Source organism: Giraffa tippelskirchi, chromosome 7, assembly GCF_054371585.1.
Source record: "Giraffa tippelskirchi isolate mGirTip1 chromosome 7, T2T-mGirTip1v1.2.pri, whole genome shotgun sequence".
Lineage (NCBI taxonomy): Eukaryota > Metazoa > Chordata > Mammalia > Artiodactyla > Giraffidae > Giraffa > Giraffa tippelskirchi.
Window position 1 is genome coordinate 42,816,542 of NC_137281.1, and position 25,715 is coordinate 42,842,256.

The following is a 25,715-nucleotide window of genomic DNA, read 5'->3' on the forward strand; positions in this document are numbered from 1 at the left end:
AGGGGGTGGCCCCTGCCCCTGGGGAGGGTGGGCCACACCAGTTGTTTGTGCAAGCCCCCCCCCGCCCCCACCACAGTGGATTTAAGGGCCCATGAGGCTCTGAGCTCTGAGGCCATCTGGGTCCTGGCCCCACCTCTGATCACTGCTCCTTCGGGCCATCTCCCGGGGTTCTGAGTGGACGTGGGGAAAATCCAGCGGTGGAGGGGAACAAAGAAGACCACCAACCTTGGGATGGTTTGAGCTGAGAGCCCCTTGGCTCCTTCCCAAGTCCCCTACCCCTGCTTGTGCCCTTGGGCCTGAGGTCCTTCCGCCTCTTATGTCCATGTGCACCTGAGCAGCAGTCCCAACTTTATCAGTCCCCCTTCCCCGTGGAATGTAGCATGGCTGAATTCATTAAAAATGCATTTTACTTTCTTGTAAAGTTTTGCCCACGCCCATTGCAGCCAGTGGGATTTCCCACTCAGGCTACAGGCTGCAGCGGGGAGTCAAGCCCCGTGTCTTGATCAGATGATGGGACTTACTTCCTTTTGGCCTGATGGTCTGTGAGGTCATGTCTGGTGACTTTTTTCCCCAGCCCCCCCGCACCCCTCTCCCCCAATCAGGGAAATGGCTGAGACCTTAGCTCCTGTTAGGGGGTGGGTACCACATCCAGCGAGGCCCCAGGCAGGTGTTGCTGAGGGGAAAGGCACCTCCCCTCCGAACCCTGCTGCCCCTCTGCCACCCCCTCGGCAGATTGGAAGGCCCGCATGTCCACACACTTCCGGCCCCCCCGGACTCCCTCCTCCCACTCCCCCGTAGCAGTTGGCCAGCTGCACAGCCTCAGCCCGCGAGCTGTCGAAAAGCTGGCTCCGTCCTTGTTTCTCGCGGCCCTGGGAATTGCCTCTAATCTCCTTTCTGCCTTCCCCACCGCCCCCCCCTCCCCCCCGCAGATGGTGACGACGACCCACAACTCTCCTGGGTGGCCTCGTCTCCCTCCAGCAAGGATGTTGCGTCACCCACGCAGATGATCGGAGATGGGTGTGACCTGGGCCTGGGTGAGGAGGAAGGGGGCACGGGCCTGCCCTACCCTTGCCAGTTCTGCGACAAGTCCTTCATCCGCCTGAGCTACTTGAAAAGGCACGAGCAGATCCACAGCGACAAGCTGCCGTTCAAGTGCACCTACTGCAGCCGCCTCTTCAAGCACAAGAGGAGCCGCGACCGGCACATCAAGCTGCACACAGGCGACAAGAAATACCACTGTCACGAGTGCGAGGCAGCCTTCTCCCGCAGCGACCACCTCAAGATCCACCTGAAGACCCACAGCTCCAGCAAGCCCTTCAAGTGCACCGTCTGCAAGCGCGGCTTCTCCTCCACCAGCTCGCTGCAGAGCCACATGCAGGCCCACAAGAAGAACAAGGAGCACCTGGCCAAGTCGGAGAAGGAGGCCAAGAAGGACGACTTCATGTGCGACTACTGCGAGGACACGTTCAGCCAGACCGAGGAGCTGGAGAAGCACGTGCTCACCCGCCACCCCCAGCTCTCCGAGAAGGCCGACCTGCAGTGCATCCACTGCCCCGAGGTCTTCGTCGACGAGAACGCGCTGCTCGCCCACATCCACCAAGCCCACGCCAACCAGAAACACAAGTGCCCCATGTGCCCCGAGCAGTTCTCCTCCGTGGAGGGTGTCTACTGCCACCTGGACAGCCACCGGCAGCCCGATTCCAGCAACCACAGCGTCAGCCCCGACCCCGTGCTGGGCAGCGTGGCCTCTATGAGCAGCGCCACGCCGGACTCCAGCGCCTCCGTGGAGCGAGGCTCCACCCCGGACTCCACCCTGAAGCCGCTGCGGGGCCAGAAGAAAATGCGGGATGACGGGCAGGGCTGGTCCAAGGTGGTCTACAGCTGCCCCTACTGCTCCAAGCGGGACTTCAACAGCCTGGCCGTGCTGGAGATCCACCTGAAGACCATCCACGCAGATAAGCCGCAGCAGAGCCACACGTGTCAGATCTGCCTGGACTCCATGCCTACCCTCTACAACCTCAACGAGCACGTCCGCAAGCTGCACAAGAACCATGCGTACCCCGTGATGCAGTTCGGCAGCATCTCCGCTTTCCACTGCAACTACTGCCCTGAGATGTTTGCTGACATCAACAGCCTGCAGGAGCACATCCGGGTCTCCCACTGCGGCCCCAACGCCAACCCGCCCGACGGCAACAACGCCTTCTTCTGCAACCAGTGCTCCATGGGCTTCCTGACCGAATCCTCCCTCACGGAGCACATCCAGCAGGCCCACTGTAGCATGGGCAGTGCCAAGCTGGAGTCCCCGGTCGTGCAGCCCACGCAGTCCTTCATGGAGGTCTACTCCTGCCCCTACTGCACCAACTCGCCCATCTTCGGCTCCATCCTGAAGCTCACCAAGCACATCAAGGAGAACCACAAGAACATCCCGCTGGCCCACAGTAAGAAGTCCAAGGCAGAGCAGAGCCCGGTCTCGTCAGACGTGGAGGTGTCTTCTCCGAAGCGGCAGCGGCTCTCGGCAAGTGCCAATTCCATCTCCAATGGCGAGTACCCATGCAACCAGTGCGACCTCAAGTTCTCCAACTTCGAGAGCTTCCAGACCCACCTGAAGCTGCACCTGGAGCTGCTGCTGCGGAAGCAGGCATGCCCCCAGTGCAAGGAGGACTTCGACTCGCAGGAGTCCCTGCTGCAGCACCTGACCGTGCACTACATGACCACGTCCACCCACTACGTGTGCGAGAGCTGCGACAAGCAGTTCTCCTCGGTGGACGACCTGCAGAAGCACCTGCTGGACATGCACACCTTTGTGCTCTACCACTGCACCCTGTGTCAGGAGGTCTTTGACTCCAAGGTGTCCATCCAGGTGCACCTGGCGGTGAAGCACAGCAACGAAAAGAAGATGTTCCGCTGCACGGCCTGCAACTGGGACTTCCGCAAGGAGGCCGACCTGCAGGTGCATGTCAAGCACAGCCACCTGGGCAACCCGGCCAGGGCCCACAAGTGCATCTTCTGTGGGGAGACCTTCAGCACTGAGGTGGAGCTGCAGTGCCACATCACCACGCACAGCAAGAAGTACAACTGCAAGTTCTGCAGCAAGGCCTTCCATGCCATCATCCTGCTGGAGAAGCACCTGCGGGAGAAGCACTGCGTGTTCGATGCGGCGGCCGAGAACGGCACTGCCAACGGGGTGCCCCCGGCCGCCGCCAAGAAGGCCGAGCCGGCCGACCTGCCGGGCGTGCTGCTGAAGAACCCCGAGGCGCCCAACAGCCACGAGGCTAGCGAGGACGACGTGGATGCGTCGGAGCCCATGTACGGCTGCGACATCTGCGGGGCGGCCTACACCATGGAGGTGCTGCTGCAGAACCACCGGCTGCGGGACCACAACATCCGGCCGGGCGAGGATGACGGCTCGCGGAAGAAGGCCGAGTTCATCAAGGGCAGCCACAAGTGCAACGTGTGCTCGCGGACTTTCTTCTCGGAGAACGGGCTCCGGGAGCACCTGCAGACCCACCGGGGCCCCGCCAAGCACTACATGTGCCCCATCTGCGGCGAGCGTTTCCCCTCGCTGCTGACGCTCACCGAGCACAAGGTGACCCACAGCAAGAGCCTGGACACGGGCACCTGCCGCATCTGCAAGATGCCCCTGCAGAGCGAGGAGGAGTTCATCGAGCACTGCCAGATGCACCCCGACCTGCGCAACTCCCTCACAGGCTTCCGCTGCGTGGTCTGCATGCAGACGGTCACCTCCACGCTCGAGCTCAAGATCCACGGCACCTTCCACATGCAGAAGCTGGCGGGCAGCTCGGCTGCGTCCTCCCCCAACGGCCAGGGGCTGCAGAAGCTCTACAAGTGTGCCCTGTGCCTCAAAGAGTTCCGCAGCAAGCAGGACCTGGTGAAGCTCGACGTCAACGGGCTCCCCTACGGCCTCTGCGCCGGCTGCATGGCCCGCAGCTCCAACGGACAGGTGGGCGGCCTGGCCCCGCCCGAGCCTGCCGACCGGCCCTGCGCCGGCCTCCGCTGCCCCGAGTGCAGTGTCAAGTTTGAGAGCGCGGAGGACCTGGAGAGCCACATGCAGGTGGACCACCGTGACCTCACCCCGGAGACCAGTGGGCCCCGGAAAGGCGCCCAGACGTCGCCAGTGCCCCGGGTAAGTACAGCAGGCCCCAGCCTGCCCCACCCCCGCTCCCTGGGGCTCCGCGCATGCCCACAAGAGGCTGCTTGCCAAGCTCTGCGTTTCCCTTCTAGTCGCTGACCGGAGAAGCATGGCCCTCCTCCAGCGGTTAAGCACATCTGATGATCGCAGTAGAGTCCGAGTTCAGATCCCAGTGCATGCCATCTCCCTTCCAGCGGGACATGGCATGTATCACCCTGGGTCTCATTTGTCAAGTGCTCATCTGTAAAATGGGAATAATAATTGTCTCGAAGTCATAGAATTGTTGTGAGGGACCCGTGGCATAGTGTAGGTGAAGGGTTGATACAGTGAGTACTCTGTCAGTGTTGGAGGTCAGGTCATCTTGGTCATTGATCAGGGGGTGGACTTACTTATGTGCTTACTGGGTTTTCTTGGGCAAGCCACTCTGTTCTTTGGGCTTTAGATTTAGGAATCCTTTGACAGTTTGTAAAGGTAACATACACATAAAGGACTTGGCACTTGGCACTTAGGGCCCCGTCATGCTAGCAGTAATCATCAACTGGTACTATTATCATCAGCATTAGAGCTGGTACATGGAAGCCCTCGGAATGTTTCCAGTTACTAACTGATCGAGCACATTTGTCCTGAGCATCTTTTATTTTGGGGATGTCTGGTAGCCAAGGAGAGCCAGAAACAGACCCTGCACTGGGGCTGCTAGACCCAGGGGAGCCATACGCCTATAACCAGTGGGATTCAGCAAGGCAGGGGAAGTCTGAGCTACTAGAGGGTCCACGTGGGCCCTGGGAGTGGTGACTGTGGGGCACCTGCTGGAGACTGTGTGGCCCCTGGTGTCAGACAGAGCAGGCCCGGGGACTCCCGTGAAGTCTGTGTATCTGTTTCCAGACCGAGGAGGTGCCAAGCCGATCTTGGAGGCATCTGTCCTTCGATGGCCACTGCTGGTGCCGCTGGCAGGGAAGCAGGCTTTGGGAAAGGGCCACCTGCCACGGGTCCTTGGAAGACAGGGATGTTTGTGAAGGTGTTCACTGTGGGATCGGACAGGGGCCTGAGACTCTGGGATTTTGCTGGGGATGGGGGTAGGGAGGAGAGAGTGAGAGAGAAGGAGGGCTGGAGAGGCTGAAGGGAGAATCCGCAGTGGGGCCCTTAAGGGGTCTCCTGCCCAGCTTCCCTGCCCAGCGAGCTGCAGGGCCTGACCAAGATCACCCAGCTGCAGAGAAAAACGTCTGAATGAGAACAGAGCCATGCTTCCACCTGGGGCCCGAGGCCTTTCAAATGCCCGCCTGGAGCAGAGGGCTCCTTTCAAAGTTGATTGCTTGATTGAATTTGTCCTGAGCACCCATTATTTCTGGGGTGCCTGGCAGCCAAGGAGAGTCAGAGATGGACCACTTTCTCAAGGCCTTTTGACTGAGCGAGTCCTCTAGGTAAGGATCCACTGGGTCACCCTTTAGCAGTCCTGAGCACAGTGCACTCACCGCTGTCCAGCTCTGTCCCCCCAATCCTCAGCTTGCTGGCTGGCCAGTGTGGGTGGACTGGGGAGAGTTTCAGCCGTGGAGGGCAGAGGGCCTGCCTACCCATCTGTGATTTGACCTTTCTGGGCCTCTGTCTTCACCTGTAAGCCAGTGCACACTATGCCGCCTCAGTCATGTACGACTCTTTGCAATCCTATGGACCTTAGCCCACCAGGCTCCTCTGTCTATGGGATTCTCCAGGCAAGAATGCTGGAGCGGGTTGCCATACCCTCCCCCAGGGGATCTTCCTGACCCAGGGATCAAACCCTGGTCTCTTATGTCTCCTGCATTGGCAGAAGAGTTCTTTACCACTAGCGCCACCTGGGTAAAGCCAAAGGGTAATAGTAATAACGGTACAGTAGTATTAGTAATAGTAGTCTCAATGGTGTCTGTCTCCAAAGCCAGCATCACCTGGGAGGGACCGAGGGGCTGTTCTGTTTCTTAACCAGCATCTGCTCTGGCTGCTGCTGCTGCCGCCGCTAAGTCACGTCAGTCGTGTCCGACTCTGTGCGACTCCATAGACGGCAGCCCACCAGGCTCCTCCATCCTTGGGATTCTCCAGGCAAGAATACTGGAGTGGGTTGCCATTTCCTCCTCCAGTGCATGAAAGTGAAAAGTGAAAGTGAAGTCACTCAGTCGTGTCCAACTCTTCGCGACCTCGTGGGCTGCAGCCTACCAGGCTCCTCCGTCCATGGGGTTTCCCAGGCAAGAGTACTGGAGTGGGGTGCCATTGCCTTCTCCACTGCTCTGACTAGCAGGTGCCTGTTCCACCTCAGTGTCAAATACTGTGACTGTTTCCTGTGCTGACCTCCATGTTTTGCCCTGGGAGTAAATGAGTCAAGACATGCTGGGCATGTAGTAACCATCACTTATTATTTTCTCGTTTATAATCACAGCTCACACTGATTGAGGAATAAGGATGAGCCAGGCACTTTCTATTTATTCCTTAGAACACTCACTCTCCAGATGAGGAAAAGGAGGCAAGGAACCATTAGGTAGTTTGCTGTGAGCCCCTTGATATCAAGAGGCAGAGATGGGAGTTGAGCCCGGGAAGAGTGTGGCACCCCAACCTGAGCTCTTGACCAGCCCTCCAGCCAGCACCTCTGGAGCCCATCCTGGTTGCAAGGTTGGGGTTCGGGGTGGTCAGCCTGGTGCACAGGTGGTGGGACAGTGTGGCAGGGCTGGGCGGCTACGTGTCCTGCTCCCAGGTGCTCTCCAGCCCCATTCCTGCCCACATCTGCTGGTCACAGGGCTGCCTCTAGCCCCCAAAGCCTTTGGCTATTGAAGCCTCCTCCTTCCCAGTCTCTGCTCTGTGTCCGGTATCAAGCACCACTTCGTAAAGCCCCTACTGTGTAAATACCCACTCTTATATTGTTTTCCTGGTAACACCCTGGACCTTTGCTGTGACCTTTGCTTTGGCAAAGAGGGGGCCCAGGCTTAGAGAGATGGAGCCACACACCCAGGGGTGCATAGCTGTGTGAGGCAGTGCAGGACTTCAAACCTGAGGGGGCTTGTTCACAGGCAGCCTGGCCGGGCTTTCTGCCCCTGTCCCTGGCTTGTGAGAGAAGAGGGAGCTGACATTCACGTCCAGAGGCCTGGGCAGATGGGCCATTTGCAGAAAGGAGCTAGACAAAGCTTGGGCACCTCCCCAGCAGAGGCACAGCCTCTGGGGCCTTGCCCCCTGCCTGGGCACGCCTGGGGGCAGGGGCCCAGCTGTCTGCTCGCCCACCCCTCTCTCCCCCAGGACTTACGCGTGTGAGAGCAGACCCTGGGGGCTGCACAGGGGCTTGGGGGCTGGCAGGCTGGGACCCTCGGGAGTGTATCCATAGCAACCGGCTCTCTGAGGACTGGGTTCCCGTGGGGCCGAGGCTGCTGTCAGCTGGAGCGTGAAGCACTGAGGTTTCCGCCTCCCCCTCTATTTATGAGTAATAACAACATCGCCCCAGCTCCAGCCCCTTGTGGGCAGACCCCAGCCCTCATCAACTCACCAGATTGCCACAGTGCCTCATGCTGCCCAGGGTGGGGGGCTAGCCTGGGTGCTCATGTGCTACATCTTACTACAGAGCAAACAGATGGCTGGGTTCAGGGGCTTGTCCAGGTGACAGCTTTCTGTCACCCCAGTCAAGACTGTCTGGGGTGGTCTGGGGCATGGAGCCAAGAAGGCAGCTCAGGCAGTGGCTCTGGAGGGTGCCTGCACGTGGTTGAATCCCAGTGCCCTTGCTTATCAGTGTTCGAAACTCTGCTTTCTCCATCCCTGAAGGGGAGCTTGCAGAGTCATTGCGAATATTCAGAACAAACAGTGCCTGCACATAGTAGGTGCTCAGTAAACGTGGGCTGCAGTCATGATCAGGGGATTCAGCGGCAGTGGCTGTCTCTCCCCTCTCCTTCCTTCTCCTCTCCTATCTCCACATCCCCAGCTGTGTTCTCTTTCTGCCCTGGGCCCCTCTGAGGTTGCACGGGGCCACGCTAGGGGAGGCAGCCCTGGCCAAAGTCTCGGGCTCAACTCTGGTTCTCCTGGGCTTGGCCCTGCAGAAAGGGCTAATGTCCGAGGAGGTGCTTTGAATGCCAAGTTCTACCTTTCTGTGGTTACGTCTCCTGGTGGGAACTGAGGCTCCAGAGGAAGATGGGGGTCTTTGAGGGATAGAGAAAGGGAGACAGGCCAAGAGAAGGTGTTGAGGTGAGGATGGAGGGCCAGCCAGGGTTGCAGCAGGAGGGAGAGTCCTGAGCTGTTCTCTTCAGCCTAGAGGATGCACGGCCCCGCCAGCAGCATGATGAACCCTGGGCACCCCTGACCTCACGTGCTTGGCCGGAAGGGCCATCTGTGGGGACAGCTGAGTATGCAGCAAGCCTTACTGAGTGTTGGTGCTGGTGAACCCTTTCGTGTACAGGTGTGTGTATGCCTGTGAATGTGAGTGTGTATACCTATGTGTCTACATGTGTGTCTGTGAGGGTTGGTGCACACCCTTGTGCCATCAGCTGCTTGTGAATCTGTGGGTACATTTGGGAGTGGTGGGTGTGGCTGTCAGGGTCCAGGGAGAGAACTGAAAGCCCATGTATTATTGGGAATGCTGCGTGAACTTGGGGTCCATGAGGGTGCTTCCACTTCTCCAAAGGTGTCGCACTTATGTGTCCGTGTTACAGGGAGTGAGTTGGTGTGTGTGGTTGTGTGGTGTACCCGTGGGTGTATCCATGAAGGTTTTGTGTGTTGGTGAGTTGGAATGAGGTGTATAGGATGCTTGCAAGTATGTGTGTATGTCCTCCCATGCGTGTCTATGCCTGTGTATACAGGTTGTGTGTATGTGTGTGTGTGTCTGTGCATGTATGTGTGAACGCCCAGGCCCTTTGGTCAGCAGTTCCTGTGACCCCTCCCTTGGGCATTACCCGGAGCCTGCCTCCCCACAAGGCAGGGTCCATTCCTTTTCCTGACACCAAGGGGTGGCCATATGGTTGGAGGACATATGGGGGGTACCCTCTTGTCCTGCTCAGGCTCCTGGTGACTTATCTTTCAAGCCCAATGAGCCCACTTCACTTATTTCCTTGAGGAGGAACAGTGCTTTTGGACTAGCCATGGCTGTGGCCTCTAGAAACTTCTAGCCAGGAGGTGGGGGCACTGTGTTCCTTGTCCAGCAGTCTCCTCTGGGCTTCTTTGGCATGGAGTTTCCTGGGCTGTGCTTCATTCTTGCGTTTACTTGTTCATTCACTCACTCATTCATTCATTCAATCATTCATTAAGTGTCAAGGACTCTTACATGGGCTGGGCAGAGTAGTGAGTGACACATGTGTGAGGGGATGAATGATTCTGATGGTGGAGAAACTCAGGGTCCTTCTTTTCCGTGAGCACAGACCAGGAGTTGAGCCAGGGTAGGGTATGCCCTTCAGAAGCCCTCAGTCCCTACTGTCTCTTCTGGCTTTAAATCTCCTCTGCCCATTGTGAGACTGACTCCCAAGTTTGTCCCCCCCCACCCCCAGACTCACCCATTCTTCCCAGGGTGTGTCTATGCTGAATGCCTGCTTCCTGGACCAGCACTATGGCTGCTCCGAGGACATGCTAAATGCCTAGTTCTCCAGAAGCACCTAGGACAAGGCCCTCTGGTCTCACCAGCGGCGGTCCTGGAGTCTGAGCAGAGACCCCGCCCAGAGCCTGAAGCTTCCAGCACCAGTTCTTCCAGTTGGTTGTCCATTCATCTGTCCATCAGCCTCTCGGCAGTTGAGAGTCATGATGAAAGTTCAGTGCTTATTAGATGCTCAATGGGTGGGGTCCTGTGCAGGGTAGTGGGGTCCAGGATCCCTAGTTACTGAGGGATGGCTTCTCTTTATCCCTTCTGCCCTAATAGACGGCTTGGCATATATTATTTTGCAACTTTGCCCATCTGCTCAAAAATTCTTCCGAAGCGCTTGGTCTTTGCTGGAACCTCATGGGTGGATAGAACATATTCTGACCCTTGGGTTCTCACAGTGCAGTGGGGAGCAGACAAATTAATTGGCCACAGCAAACTCTTTGGGGCCCAACTAGGTGATTTCAGCACGAACTCAGGGGCCTGGGGAGACCCTAAACTCACTCTGGGTTGGGAAGAGAGCACTTCTCAGAAGAAGTGACATTTGAACAGAGGCCTTGAGGATGGAGAGGGTATTCTGATGGAGGAAACAGCATCCCAGAGGTCCCAGAGATGGGACCAGGCAAGTTCAGGTGGGGCTGAGACAACTGAGTCCCCTGGTGGTTCATCCTGGCACTATCATTGAGGGATGGGCCTCAGTGCTCAGCTGAAAAATCCAGTCTTGCCTTTTTTTTCCAGAGGTCAAGGGAGGCACCATTATTCCAGGACACAAATTGGTCTTCAGAAAACTTGGATACTGTGAATTCCTCTTCCTTCATAGAAACCCACAGTCACAGCCCTTCTCCCCAGTTAGGAACACCACCTCTGTCCACAGTGGGCTGGTTTCACACTGCGGAGCTCCACTTTTTGGAACCAATCTTCAAGAAGCTTTGAAACTTTTTATGTTTTCCATTTTTCTGTCCCCTCCCCACAAAAGTACTTGGTCATAGCTCCCCTGTGTGGAAGCCAGCTCTAGGATGACGTGGGGCCTTATGTGTCAAGGGCAGGTGAGGAATTCTTGAGTCACCCTTGAGTGTCAGAAATGATGGAAGCAGTCTCCCCTGCTTGTCCACTTGGTTCTTAGGGCAGGTACATAGTTAGATGCAAAGAGAAATGGATGCATAGATGGATGGATGGATGGGTGTGTGTGTGTGAATGTGTGTGTAGATGGATAAATGGGTAAATTGGATAGGAGGTGAATGAATGGGTAGATTGATGGATAGATGGTTGGATGGATGGATAGATAAATGAATGGATGTATGTGTATTTAAATGGATGGATGGGTAGGCAGGTTAGGTAGATGGATGGATGGGTAGGTGGACAGCTAGATGAATGTATGGGTGTGTGTAGATGGATCGATGGGTAGACCGAGAGTAGATCGATGGACAGGTGACGGGTAGACGGATGAACAGATCTGTGGATCTGTTGGGTGGATGCAGCAAGCATAGATGGGTGGAAGATTACTAGGTGAATCTGATCATGCTTCAGGCAGGTTAGCCTGCCTCAGCTTCCTTTCCATGGTTCTTCCTGTGTGCCCTTACTTTGGGATGGCCCTGGGTTTCCCCAGGGCCAGCAGAGAAGCAGCTTCCTTCAAATGGAGCCTGTCACCCCTTTCCCTCTGCGAGGCTGACTCACAGAGCTGGAGTCAGAGGCAAGTGGGAAGAGAATGGCCTGGAGAGACCTAGGAGCAGATCAGAGCCATTCTAGGAAGTCTTGAGCCACGACCTCCAGGAACTTTTGCTTTCTGCTCTGTTCTGCATTCTGACTGTCTAACTCCTTTCCTTTTGGTTTCCACGCAGAAAAAGACATACCAATGCATCAAGTGCCAGATGACCTTCGAGAATGAGAGAGAGATCCAAATCCACGTTGCCAACCACATGATTGGTAAGAGCGCGTTTCCTCCCACCTGGGCTGTGGCCACTCCTCGGGGCTGAAATGTGCGGGTCCGGTCATCATTTTGCTGGCTTTTAGCTCAAAGGATGGAGTCACTGCTGCTGCTGCTGAGACATTTCAAATGAGGCTAAAAATGTCAGAGCTGGAGCACTTTCTCCATCTGGACCCTCTTTTTGCGGCTCCGTTCACATTAGAGTCAAACTTTTGACAATCTCTCCCATTTCTCAGCACAAATTTCCCTCCATTTCTGAACCAAAGTGCTTTCCAGTTGTCAGGCACTCAGGGGCAATTATGCTTCAATTTTGTATGTCATGACATCAAATAGATTTAACCGCTCACATTTCCCCACCAAACGTGCGTGGGCAGTTCCTCAGGCACATTGTCAAAACAGAATGCTTACAAAGTTATTTCGCTACTTTTTCTATTCCTCTTCAGTCTTGGACTTTGGAAAATTCAGCCTTTTTTAAAAGGGAGCTTCCAAGGTCCCATTGTGCTCCCACTTGGCCCAAGGGATGAAGGGAAGCTTTGAGGTTTTCCTTGTCTTCTGTGGGTGGGTGTGGTCTCACTGGCAGCTGCGAGGGCATAGCTTTAAGAGGGCATAGATTTCTGGTGGCACAGGGCTGGCCCAGGGCGTGGGTTTGGCAGTAAGGGCCTTGGGAGCTCCTGGAGTTTTGGTGCTCTGGGTCTTTGGTGGAAGTGTGATCACCTTCTCCAAGACCTCCACAGTCTGAGTGGTGGGAGGTCCATCCTGGGTTGAACATCCTGACCCTTACTTCCTCTCCACTTTTCTGCCTCTGACATCTTTTCATTAAAATTTTAACAACAGCTATGCCAACCAAGTACTTTTTTCCAAAACCCTTGATCCCATAGTTTAAAAAAAAGTCCCCTTCGCGCTGTTCACCTATAACTATCACAACATTGTTAATCTGTTATACCCCAATACAAAAATGTTTTTGGTGTTTAAAAAAAAAAGTCCATTTAAATGTCCAGCTCAGTGGATCCTCACAAACTGAGCACACCTGGGTAACCAACACCCAGGTAAAGAAACAGACCATTCCCCAGTCTCAGAAAGGCCCCTCTCGACCCTCTCCAGGTCCTTCCCCCAGCAAAAGGGCGTCACCATCCTATTGTCTAACAGCAGAGGTCACTTGGGGTGGTTTTGCATTTTATATAAATGAGATCACACAGTCTCTGCTCATTTGTGTCTGGTGACTTTTACTTGTTCATATTATTGACTGTGATCAGATCTTCTCACTGGTGGATGCTATCCCATTGTGTGAACACATCACTGTTTATCTATTCCTGATACACATCCTAATAGGCATCTGGGTAGTTTCCCTTGTGGAATTGTTTCACATAGTGTGCTGCTGTGAACATTCTTGTGCGAGTCATTGGTGAACATGTACACGCAGTTTTAATGGGAATATTCTTGGACTCAGACTGGGGCGTCATAGGATGTGAGTGGGTACCCTTTCAGTAGATACAGACAAATACATTTCCAAAGTGGTTGTATAAAGTCTTGCTCCCACCCCAGCCTGTGAGAGTTGCATGTCTGTGCCATCATCTGCATTGTACATCCCAAGAACCACTGCAGAGGTCCTTCTGTCGTGGAGCTGTGTTCAAGGAGGCAACGGTGTCCGGGTCCCCGCCAGACTCAGTGAGTTTGGATGCCTAGCATCCCAGTGACTGACTCGGGGCAGGTGTCCTGAAGGTGCTGACCCGAACTGGGTGCCTGGTGGGACTCCCTCAATGATGGGGGACATGAGGAGCACAGGGGTGGCAGGTAGGGCCCTGGGAGTTCGGCCTGACAGGGAGACTGCTGACTTTTTAATTTCTTCTGTTTGAAAGTCCCCCGCTGAAGCAGAGGAAGGAAACCGCCCTGTCAGTCACAGGCTGCCGAGAGCGCTTTCACGGCGGTGTCGGGGAGGTGAAGATGAAGATATCTCAAAATGTTTGCTTTTGTAGCAGGTGTTAATGTGTGCTCCTGTTTGTAAGCACGAAGGGCGAGAGGCTGGCTAATTGGACCACAGTGGTTTCAAAGGTGTTTCTCCCTGCCCCTCTCTCCCTTCCACCTTTCCTTTTCGCGCAGAGCCGGGAAGCTGCAGTGTCCTCAGGTGGAAGGCGAGGGCCGGCGCTTCACTGGAGTGGTGGGAGATGTGAGGGGAGGGCTTGATTGGCACTCATGGGAGGGGAGGGCTTGATTGGCACCTGGGTCTTTGTGTGAGCGGGGGGCGGGGCTCCGGCGGGAGGAAGTGGCTGGACAGGGCCCCTCCCCTGAGCCTGCGCAGTGCGTGAGCGAGCGGTCTGGCGCCGGCTGCAAGGAGCTGTTGGTCTCCGAGCCCGAGCGTCCGGGCAAGACGTTTATGCGGCTGCACAAAGTGTCACAGGCAGGCCCTCGGCGCATGGCCCTTCTGGCGCCACACCTCTGGTGTCGGGTGGTACCTCTTCTTACTCTGCCTGGCCCTCCCCACCTGTCCGCCCTTCACTGGCCTCGTCACCTCCATCCATCAAGCTACAGCAAGCACCTGCTTCACGTGGAGACCTGGGGTGGTCCCTGTGGGCGACAGAGGGTGAAGGGGACTCGGACTGTGCCCTCAGAGACCTCTCAGCGTCCCACTGAAGCCCTCACAGTCCATACGCTGCGGGGTGGAGGGAGGTCACCTGGGTGAGGGCGCTCACAGCTGCCGTATACTGAGCCTGCCACAGTCCTGGTACTTCATGCAGCTGCTAGTTCTGCACCTCCCAGAGGCGGGTTAATGGCTTTCCCAAGTTCTTCCAGCCAGGAAATAGCAGAGCTATGGTCTCTCCACTGTGCATGGCTCCCCTGCCAGGGCCTGTGGTGGGAGAGACACAGCCCTACCCTCAGGGGTTCTCTGTCCCCGGGGGTGGCTGACGGGTGTCAAGGTGAGCACTGTGCAGTGACGTTGATGCTCCCAGAGCAGGGACTGCTGCGTCCAAATAGGTCTGTCAGGAAGGCCTGGGTTTTGAAGGATGAAGAGGAGTTTTCTCTGTGGTTTAGGGCCATCGCTGGCAGGGGCAGCAGCCCTGGCAGGGAAGGACAGTCATAGTGAGCAGGGCCCTCAGAGAGCTGATTGTAACAAGGAGGCAGGTCCTTGAAGGATGGGTGTTGTTAGGCTGAGAAGGTGGGGAGCAGCATCTGGGGGAAGACCCTGGGTGAGCAGAGCTCAGAGACAGGTGCAGAGGAGGTGACTGGGGGACGGGAGACCCCGACCTGGCCAGGATGGAGGCATCGCATGTGGTAGCATTGTGGGCGGTGAAGGTGGGGAGGTGGGGCTGGACCATGGAGGACCTTGAAGGCCAGATTAAGGGCTTTGGATTTGGATTGACTTCATGGACTGGGGTCCCAATCTGGGGGAGGGGGTCCCTTGGCAGATGCTTTATTTGATTTCTGTTGAAAAACCAAAAGAGGTGGCAGACAGGGCCCACAATCCCACATGAGCTGGGCAGTACTGGGACTGTGTGTTCTCAGGCTCCACTGGACCCACCAGTCCCTATTGTGATTTGGGGGGATACTTTGCTCATCTGTGTCCCCTGCCTGGCTCCTATAGACACGTGAACGTGTGACCTTGGGTTTACCCACTAGGGAGCTATTGAAGGTTTTGGAGCAGAGTGTGGGCTAGAGCAGCTGGGTGCTTTAGGGAGGCTCAGGGGGCAGAATGTGGAATGAGGCAGCACGGTATGGACAACTACGTGGAAAGGTATCAGAACAAGGTTTAATGAAATCCTTGAAAAAGCAAGCCAACAAACAGAAAACAACAGTGAAATTCAACAGAAGAAAAGTAATAGACTCTGATGAAGATGAAGAATATTGAATTTAAGATGTCTGGAGACTGGAACTTAATGGAATGATTCTAACACAGATAATACTTGGCAGAAGTTAAGATCTGATGGAGTGTTTACTTTGTTTATTATTGCCTCTATGCCTTTAAAAAAATAAACTTGTTATGCAAAAACAGAGACCTGCTCGGTCTGGTCCGGGGGTCAGGGAATGAGGCAGGCGGAGAAGGCAGGCCATAGGACATCCATTTGGCCTGTGCTGTGGGCTTGTGAGCCCTGGTGGCTTGGGGAAGGTGGTGGGGGTGACAGTGGGAGGTGTGAATGGAAGAGAAGCAGGCCCAGCAGCCCTGGGTGGGGGCTGGCACGGCAGAGCTGGTAAAAACTGCCCAGTGTCCCTGTGGACAGCTTCCCCCTGCTAAATGACCCGAGCCCAGAGTGGCTGCCTGGAGCCAGCGGGGGTAAAAGCCCCCTTAGTGGCACCAAGGGGACTCGGCAGATAGACGTGATGCTCTTCAGCTCGGTGGCCTTCTCATCAACTCGGGGCACAGGGGGTCTGAGGCAGGCCTCCCCGGGGACCTTGACTGCGGGAGCCCTCCCCCGGGGGACGCTAAACTGGCCTTTTTATAGCGGGGGGCCACATCGTGACTTTGCAGCCTCCAGATCCTGGGAGTTATGATGACCCAGGGACACGTCTCCTTGGAAACATTTTCCCAGCACCCCTCTCCTGGCGGCTGCTGGCAAGGGAGTGATTTGGAGCTGATAGAAAGGCGAGGGTCTTTTGAAACCTTTCAGCGGCAGGGTCTCCTTTGAAATCCCCCCTCCTCACAGAGAATGAGGCCCCTTTCTCTGGGCTTCCTCCAGCTTTTGAAATGATTTTAGCCACCCCCTTCCCCAGTAGGCACATCAAAACCTTGGAGCAGTCCACCACTCTGATCTGCAGCCTCCTGGAGGGGTCCGTCCCTTCCCCACCTCCCACTGCACTAGCCACCCTCCCCCGCCACCAGTGACCCCCTTCCCACCCTCACCCCACACTCTGGATGGATTGCCTCCCCACTGGAAAATGGCTCTGCAGGAGGCCCTGCTTTGGGCTCCCTGGGGCCTGCTGAGGGGAGAGCTGAGGAGGGCTTGTGGGGGGCCTGGCTCAGAGACAGGCGCCCCCGTGGCCAGGGACAGATGAGTGTCTCCCCATGTGTGTTGACATGTATGTGCAAGGACATGATGTGCAAGGCCCCAGGGGGCCTGGGGCATGCGGGACCTCAGAGGCCCAGAGGCTGGTCTTCCTGCCCTCTCCTTGTCTGCTCACAGACCTCTCTCTCAGTTCCTCTTGGGCCGATGGCTGGACGAGGGTCTGAGAACTTGTCCTTGAAATAGCGAACTTGCTATGACCCAGGTTGGCCCCAAGGGAGTGACTCAGCCTCTGGGCCCTGATGTCCTAACTCAGGGCTTCATGGGCCCCTGGGGGGAGCCCCGAGGAGGGGCCAGGCTGGGAAGGGACGGTCCTCGGGGAACCTTGTCGGGGACGTTTGCCCTCCGTGTCCTTGAAAAGTGGCTGTGGACCCTCTGGCAGGCAGCCAGGCCAGAGGCAGCCCGTCCCGGTGGGGCATTAGTCATTCTGAAGACGTTATTTTCTTGGTCACGTCAGCCTCTTTCCCTGGGTGCCTCTTAAGGCCTGGGCTTTGCTGTGAAGAAATGATGGGGGGGGGGCATTTGGAAAATCAGCCTCTCCCACCTCCTGCTCAGGCCTTCAAAATGCCCCCCATGCTGGGTGGGTGGTCCTTGTCTGTCCTCCCTGACATAGCACCTGGAGGGAAGGGGTCTGCTCCGGGTATGGGGGGTGTGTTTGTGAGAGAGAGAGGGAGAGAGGCTTTCTGCCTTCTAAGTCTTCAGAAGCACATCCCAGGAAACATCCTGAAAGCCACCTTGCAGACAGGGTACCCCCTCTTTCTGCGGCTGTTGCCTTGTGGAAGACCTGGCCTGTAGCATTTTTCGAGAGGAGGGAAAGGCTGGTGTGGAAATCAGCATTTCACCCTCACACCAGGGAAATACAAAAAACTCTCAAATATAACTGAAGAGAAAAACACGTGAAAAGGAAAAGGAAAAAATGGTTCCTGTTGACTTTCTGTTGGGAACACATGTTGCTGAGTGGGGCTGTGCTAGCTCTTTTCTGGTGCTTTTCATTCGGGTAACACCAGGCCCAAAACATCTGTCTAACCTTAATATGTGATAAAACTGTCTCCCTCTGCCCCCAGAGATCACGTTTCAAGTTCCGGGACTGTTCTGTCAGGATAACAAGCTTGTACAAAGAGCCTATAATGCAGTTCTTTCCTCTTCTCCCCTCCCCTCCCCTCCCCTCCATCTCCTCCCCTTCCCCTCCCCTCCCCCTCTTTCTCTTCCTTCTTCATCCACCAAGTAGAACACAGTCACTTCCCTCCTTAACAGCCCCTGTAGATGAGAGGACTCAGTTTCCCTGACTTTGAATCTCATTGGTCGGTTTAAGGAGGCTGTTGATCAAGTACTTGGTCCATGAAGAATCCATCAGTTCTGAATTTTAAAATAGTGAGTTTTCTCATCCCAGGTGGCACAGTGGTAAAGTATCTGCCTGCAATGTAGGAGGCCCACAGATGCAAGTTCAGTCCCTGGGTCGGGAAAATCCCCTGGAGTAGGAAATGTCAACCCACTCCAGTATTTTTGCCTGGAGAATGCCATGGGCAGAGGAGCCTGGCGGGCCACAGTCCATGGGACCACAAACAGCTGGACACAGCTGAGTGAGCACAAGCATCTCATTTTCATAGATTTCATCCTTTTTTTTTTTTTATCATCCTTTTTTTTTAAGAAACCTGTAGGTGAGGTTTTCTCGGAATAGTAACCTCTGTTCAGTAAACATGATTGATATTCTCAGTGAGGAACCTCTAACCAAGTTGGGGAGGTGATAACTTAAAAGGATAAGTTAAAATCATGTCACAAAGTCTAAGATATAGAAGCTCAAAGGACAGGTGTGTTGTCCAATCTGACCATTCCAGGAAGGCTTCCAGGAGGAGGTGACACCTAATCAGGCCCTTATAAGGCAGAAAATAATGTGGGAGGGGCCTTCCAGGCAGAGAAAATAGCATAAGCTAGTTCATAGAGAAGAGGCCCATGTAGTATGTAGATAATTCAGTATCTACTTCAGATAGATTGTCTTGAGTTGTCTGTAGACAATTTAGTGTCGCTTCAGAATAAATTTTGAGGCAGGAGGTGGGTGAGTCATAGAAAAGACAGAATACAGAGTAGGGTAAGTGAGAGAAGATGAGGATATTGGTTAGGAGGGTATGGATTGGAGAACCATTTAAGAGGCAAAACTGGCAGGATTTGGGAAATGAATGGAAATGGGAAGCAAAGCCCTAGCAGATGACACCATGCCTGAAGAAGAGCTGCTGGGTCCTGGCAAAGAAAATGATTCCAGTAATGATCAGTGACATCTAATGCAACTTGTTCCATACAGGCCCTGCTATCAATATCTACAGGTGTTATCACACTTAACCCCACAATAACTTATGAGAGAGGGGCACTGTTATTCTCCCCGTTTTGTACATGGGGAATTGAGGGGATGTGTCCAATGTCAGTGAGTAGCGAATGTGAGATTTGCCCTCAGGTAGTGTAATTTCAGAGCTTGGAATCCTCTTAACTCCTACAATTGGACGCCCATCCCACTTGGTTAGCTTGAGTTTGTTGGCAATTGGGCCTTGTAAGAGATGCCTGTTGGCCGATCTGAGTGTTGGTGTCTGGCCTGCGGTTGGCCGCATGGGTGGGGAGCTCAGGAAGAAGGCCTGCTGGAGGAGGGGTTTGGAGGCCTCAGCACAGATGGTGGGGCAGGTGGGAGAAGTGAGGGGCATGAGGAACATGCGGTCATCCATGCCCAGACAGCAAAGTGCTTCTGGGCAGCAGTGTGAGAGGCCACAGAGAAGCCCAGAGAGGTGGGCTGAAGGGGGTCTGCTGGGCTGTCCTGAGCATGAGCAACAACAGAGGAAACAGGAGGAGGAATAAGTGGAGGGGAGGTGGGGAGAGCAGCGCTGTAGACTTAACTTCCCAGGTGCCAGACTGGGAAGGGAGTGCGGGATACAGGAGCCGAGGGGCCCCGGGGTCAGAGGAGGCTTTTGTATTTTGAAGAGGGAAAGATCAGAGTATGTTACTAGGCTGAGGAGAGAGCCAGTGGGGAGCAGAGGAAGGATGGAGAGGAGACAGCAATGGAGCCAGTCCTGGCAGGGTGGGGCCTGGGGCTCTGGCACTGTCTTGGTGGACCAGCCCACGGGCACAGCCTTCTTCTCCTGCTCTCCGTGCCATGGACTTGGCCACCTGTGTTATTGAGTTGACTTTGTTGAATGCCCTTTATGGTCATTTGGCTGCTTGGGAGCAGCTGACACATGAGCAATTTCCCTTGCATCTGCTTCTGGCCGAGCCTCGCTGGAGGGAGGGCAGAAAACAAGGACCCTGCAACCCCAGGGCTTGGCCTGCTCTGCCCTGAGCTCCCAGTAGGTGCCAAGGCCTCACACTGGGCTCTGCATGGCTGGTCAGGCTCCTTGTCTTGTGAGTCCCCGGGCTCCAGTGGGGATGAAGTGGGAGGCTTCCCCTTCTGACTGCAAATCTCTGCCCTGAAGGAGTCAGGGTGTCCCTCACTGGCTGACACCCCTCCTGGTATGGTTTCCAGCTCATCTCTGTGGGCAAACCAAGGTAGGGAGAAGGGAAGTGTTTCCCCAGAGACACACTGTGAGTTGTGAGTCTGACTTGGAATAAGAATCCAAGGTTGCTGATGGAAGTGTCTTTAAACAGAGATGCTTTACTAGGGAGTTACTGATTTTAGTTTATCCTAAAGATCTTTATGAAACATCAATAGTTTGCTTAATCTGCTGTAGATATATTAATGAGAAATAGTGTGCACATGTGTGCATGCACACACACACACAGAATGTAGAGCTCTACAGTGAATCATAGTGGTTAAGAGTACTTCCAGTTCATAGTTAAAGTTATTCCACCTTTGTATGCTTCAGTTCTGTGTCTATAAAATGCCCCCATCTTAACATACCTGTACTAACATAGCAGTTTAGGCAGATCTCTTTCAGTGATGATTCTGAGATCCAAATCACACTGACCAAAGCATTAAAAAGAGAATTATTGGCTCATATAACTGAAAAGTCTGGGGATACAGTGGGTTTCAGGCATGGTTGGATCCAGGAGTTGTAACAATGTCATCACTAGTCTAACTTCCTTTTACCTCTCAGGTCGCTTCCTCTTTGTTACCTTCATTCCCAAGTAGGCTCCACTGGTGCCAGTGATAGCCAGCAGCTCCCCACTCAGCGGCCCCAGCAGAGAAGGTCATGTGCTTCTTCATCAAAAAAGGTTTCAGGACCGGGACTCAGTGCCTCAGAGGCATCCTACAACTGCCCAGGAGGCAGTCATTGTAGCCAGGGATTCAAGTGGGTTGACTGGTCAGACTGGCACCACCCACCCTCCCTGGATGCTGGGGTGGGCCAGTGTCTGTCTCTCCTCTGCCCACAATGGGAGGGGGGAGGGTGTTCTTAAATATGGAAAGGGTATCTATTTTCCACAAAGAGTGGGCAGCACTGACAGTAGAGGATCACAAACCCCTACCTTTGGGGGGCTGTTTGGAGGATTAAATGAGTTAAAATATATGACAAGTGCCCAGCACTTGTGAGTTCTCAGTAAGTGATAGCTATTAACATTAGTATTATTATTATTAGTCCCTGTGGCAGGGACCAATTAAAGATAATGATGATGCTGCTGGAGCCCTTGTTTGGCGAGGACAAACTGAGCCTCTCTGTGACCATGCTGAGCGTACAATCCCAGGTGCCAGCCCACAGCAGCTCAGAGGATATTGCTGAGGGCCAGAGGAGGAAGACTGACCCTCTGCCTTTATCAAGCTCTGCGGGGTTCTGCCTGCAGAACAGCTCCAGAAGGGGTAGCTTCAATCAGAATGGTTTATTCATTTACTCCTTCATTCACTCAGCACTTTTTTTTCTTTCCTGAACACCTACTCTGTGCCAGGCACTGTGCATAGATGTGGCAGCAAGCCAAAGTCCCTGGAATCCTGGAGCCAGTGGGCATCAGCTGCTAAACAAGAAAGCAAATTAAAAATCCCAGCTATTTCAAATCAGGATATGTTTTATGAAGAAAATGAGGGACGGTCATGGGGTGTCCAGGAGCTGTGTAAAAACATACTATTGGCAGTGGCCTGGCCAGGAGGTGATGGAGAGCGAGAGCTGAGAGTAGTTTTAGTTTTGATCAGATGCATGACTGCCTACTGACCTGGACACTTGAGCCTGTTAGTCTGCGTGTCCTTCCCCTTAGGAAGGGGAAATCCTAGAGGTAGACGTGGGGCTGCACCATGGTGAGAGCACTCCTAGGTGCCAAGGGGGCAGGCAGCCTGAGGCTAATTGGGTGCTGCTCCCCCTGCCTAGAGGCCCCCTCCCCCCGCCATGGTATGTCAGGCTCCCTCCAACACTGGAGGTGCTAGCATCCACTCTTTTGCCCTTTCTCTGGATTCTGTGTGGACCACCCACAAAGAATCTTGGTTCACCAGAGCTCCAAAAACCCAGCAGCTTGGGGACCTCCCATGCTGGCGTCTGCCTTCCCTTCTCTCTTAAGGCACAGCCCAGTCCGGGGTATCTTCGTGGTCCCTCAGCATCCCCTTTGCCTGTGGTCTGGCCACTTCTTATGTGCTCAAGTCTTTCTTACTTCTCCCTGGGCCCACCCTACTTCTTTCAGTCTATAGCCCCTAGCTGGTTCCAGATGCCTGTGTCCTGTCCTTCCCTCCTAGGTTTTACAGAATTAGCAAATAAACATACAGGATGGCTAGGTAAATTGGGGGCTCCCCAGGTAGCACTAGTGGTAAAGAATCTGCCTGCCAGTGCAGGAGACATAAGAGACACGGATTCGATCCCTGGGTTAAGAAGATTCCCCTGGAGGAGGTCATGGCAACCCACTCCAGTGTTTTTGCCCGGAGAGTCTTACGGACAGAGGAGCCTGGGAGGCTACAGTCCCTAGGGTCGCAAAGAGTCGGACATGACTGAAGTGTCTTAGCATGCACTCAGGTAAATTTAAATTCCAAATAGACAACAAATACTTTTCTAGTCTAAGTGTGTCCCCAATATTGCCTGGGTTATCCTCATACTAAAAGGTTATTTGTTATGTGAAATTTTAATTTAACCCGCTATCCTATATTCTATCTGGCAGCCCATCTCGTTTCCCCCAGCCTCTGAGCTTGGGGAAGAACAGTGGTGACCCACCCCCTTCTTTTAAAGCTGATGGTCCTTTTTTCATCCTTATAAAATTTTTAACTAGCAAAATTAGGCTTTTACGGTTGAGATAATTGTAAATTCACACAGAGATTCGGTTTCCTCCGACGGTAATAGTTTGTAAAATGAGTGGACGGTATTACAACTAGGATATTGACACGGGTCCACTCAAGCTATGGAACTGTTCCATCACCACAAGAATCCTTCATGCTTTCCCTTTAAAGCCACAGCCTCTTCCATCCTGCCTCTGCTCCTTCCTTAACCTCTAGAAATCACTTATCTGTTCTCCATTTCCATAATTCTGTCACTTCAAGAACATTATATAAATGGAATCAGGAGTAAGTTTACATTGTCTTTGGGATAAATTCCAGGAGTACAGTTGCTGGGCCTATGTTTTACTTATGCCGTATGTTTTACTTTTAAAGAAACTGCCAAACGTTCCTAGAATAGCTGTTCCATTTTATATCCCCACCAGCAAGTTTCTCCACATATTTGCCAGCATTTGGTTTGTCATTATTTTTTATATCTTTTGCCTCTTTTCTAACTGGATTGTTTGCATTTTCTTAGTTGAGTTTTAGAGTTCTTTATATATTCTAGATACTAGTCCTTTGTCAGATAGGTAAGGTTTGCAAAGGTTTCCTCTAGGTCTGTAGCTTGTCTTTTCGTCTTCTTAACTGGATCTTGTGTGAAGTAAAAGCTTTAAATTTTGACAAAGTCTAAATTATCAGTTTTTCCTTTATGGCTCTATGTCTTTGGTTCCCAGTTTGAGTTCTATGCGTGTGTGCTAAGTCACTTTAGTCGTGTCCAGCTCTTTGCAACCCTATGGACCCTAGCTTGCCAGGCTCCTCTGTCCTTGGGATTCTCCAGGCAAGAATACTGGAGTGGATTGCCACGCCCTCCTCCAGGGGATCTTCCTGACCCAGGGATCGAACCTTCTTCTCTTATGTCTCCTGCATTGGCAGGCGGGTTCTTTACCACTAGAGCCAGCTGTGAAGCCTCTAAGAGCTCTATGCCTAACCCTAAACCTCCAAGGTTTTTTTCCTACTTTTTTCAAAAAAGTTTTATAGTTTTACATTTTGCATGTAAGTCCATGATCCATTTTGAGTTCATTTTTATATGCATGTGGATTGAGTACCACACACCTCCCCATGTCCAGCTGCGCCTGGATCATCTTTTGAAAGGAGTTCCTAGGTGGTGCTAGTGGTTAGAAAAGAATATAATTCTTTCATTGAATTGTTAATTATCAGTTGGGCATATTTGTGAAGATCTGTTTCTAGGTTCCATTGATCTGTGTGTCTATCCTTCTGTCAGTGTGACACAGTCTTAATTACTATAGCTGTTTAACTCTTGAAATCGGGTAGACTGAACTCACCTTTCTTTTTCAAAATTGTTTTAGCTATCCTAGGTCCTTTGCCTTTTCATAGAACTTTTAAAATAATCTTATCTACATATACAAATGTTCTTGCTGTAATTTTAATAAGAATTGTATAAACTTGTATCTTAATTTGGGGTGAAATGATATCTTCACCATGTTGAGCTTTCTAATCCATGAACATGGTGAATCAATTTATTTAGATCTTCCTTTACTTCTCTCATTATTGTTTTATAGTTTTGTTTTGTAGTCTTGTACATATCTTGATAGATTTACATCTAAATATTTCAATTTTTGAGTGATTATAAATGATTTTATATTTTTAACTTCAATCTTCACTTGTTCATTGCTGGTGTATAGAAATACAGTTGGTTTTTGAACATTGATTTTGTACTCCTTGATTTTGCTCAACTCAGTTGACAGAGGTTTTTGGTAGATTTCATGGGCTTTTCTGCGTAGACAATCATGTCATCTGTAAACAGGAACAGTTTTATTTGTTCTTTCCCTATCTGTGTGCCTTTTTGTTTCCTTTTTCTTGCTCTGATTAGAACTTCCAGCATTTGTTGAGTAAGAGCCGTGACAGTGGACATCCTTGACCTGTTTATGAACTTAAGAGCAAAGCGTCAGACTTTTACCATCAGATGTAATAATAGTTATAAGTGTTTTTTTTGTAGATACTCCATTGAGTTAAGGAACTTTTCCTCTGTTTCTATTTTCCTATGAGTTTTTAATCATGAGTGAGTATTGAATTTTATCAATTTATTAAAAGTAATTTATATGACCATGTGATTTTTTTTCTTTGGTTTGTTAATATAATGCATTATTTTGCGTGGTTTTTAAACCAAGAAAATAGCATTGCATCCTTGGTGTACACCCCCCTTAATCATGGTATATAATTTTTTAACATATGTTGTTGAATTATCTTTGAAAATGTTTTATTAAAGTTTTCTCTCTGTATTTATAAGGGATGGATATTGGTCTGTAGTTTTATTTTGTTCAGTCTGCCTGGTTCTGGTATTGGGCAATATTAGACTTACAAAATAAATTGAGAAAGTTCTCCTTTTGTTCTGAAAGAAATTATGTGATTATGTAGATTTGGTATTAATCTTTCTTTAAATATTTGTTAGAATTCTCCAGTAAAATAATCTGGGCCTGACGACTTCTTTTTAGGATGTTTTAAATTATGATTTCAAGTGTTTGGTAGTTAAAGGACTATTCAAATTATTAATATTTCATGTTGGCTGAGTTGTGGTAGTTTGTACTTTTCAAAAAATTGGTTTGTTTTCTCTAATTAGTCAAGCTTATGTGCATGTAGTTTTCATAGTATTATTCTCTTCTTTTCCTTTTGAGTCTGTAGCGTCTATAGTGATATCATCAGATTCATTCCTGATATTGGTAATTTGTGTTTTTTGTCTTTTTTGCTTTGTCAGTCTTGTTAGAGATTTGTCGATTTTATTGATTTTTTTCAAAGAACCAACTTTAAAAAATTGATTTTCAATAATGGCTTTCTGTTCTAAATTACATGATTTCTGCCTTTATCTTTATTATTTCATTTCTTCTTGTTTGGGGTTTATCTTGCTCTTATTTTTCTAGGTCTTTGAGATGGAAGCTTAG

The 25,715-nt window shown here is 52.2% G+C and overlaps 1 protein-coding gene across 7 annotated transcripts in view; it reads left to right on the forward strand.

Annotated features, from left to right (window-relative positions):
• The window catches only part of ZNF423 (zinc finger protein 423), a 469,528-nt gene that overhangs the window by 316,682 nt on the left and 127,131 nt on the right, over positions 1-25,715 (forward strand). For all 7 annotated transcript variants that reach the window (XM_081517250.1, XM_081517248.1, XM_081517247.1 and 4 more), the window contains 2 exons: positions 930-4,144; positions 11,549-11,633. In XM_081517250.1, the coding sequence (XP_081373376.1) occupies positions 930-4,144; positions 11,549-11,633 (3,300 nt within the window). The remainder of the gene's footprint in view (positions 1-929; positions 4,145-11,548; positions 11,634-25,715) is intronic.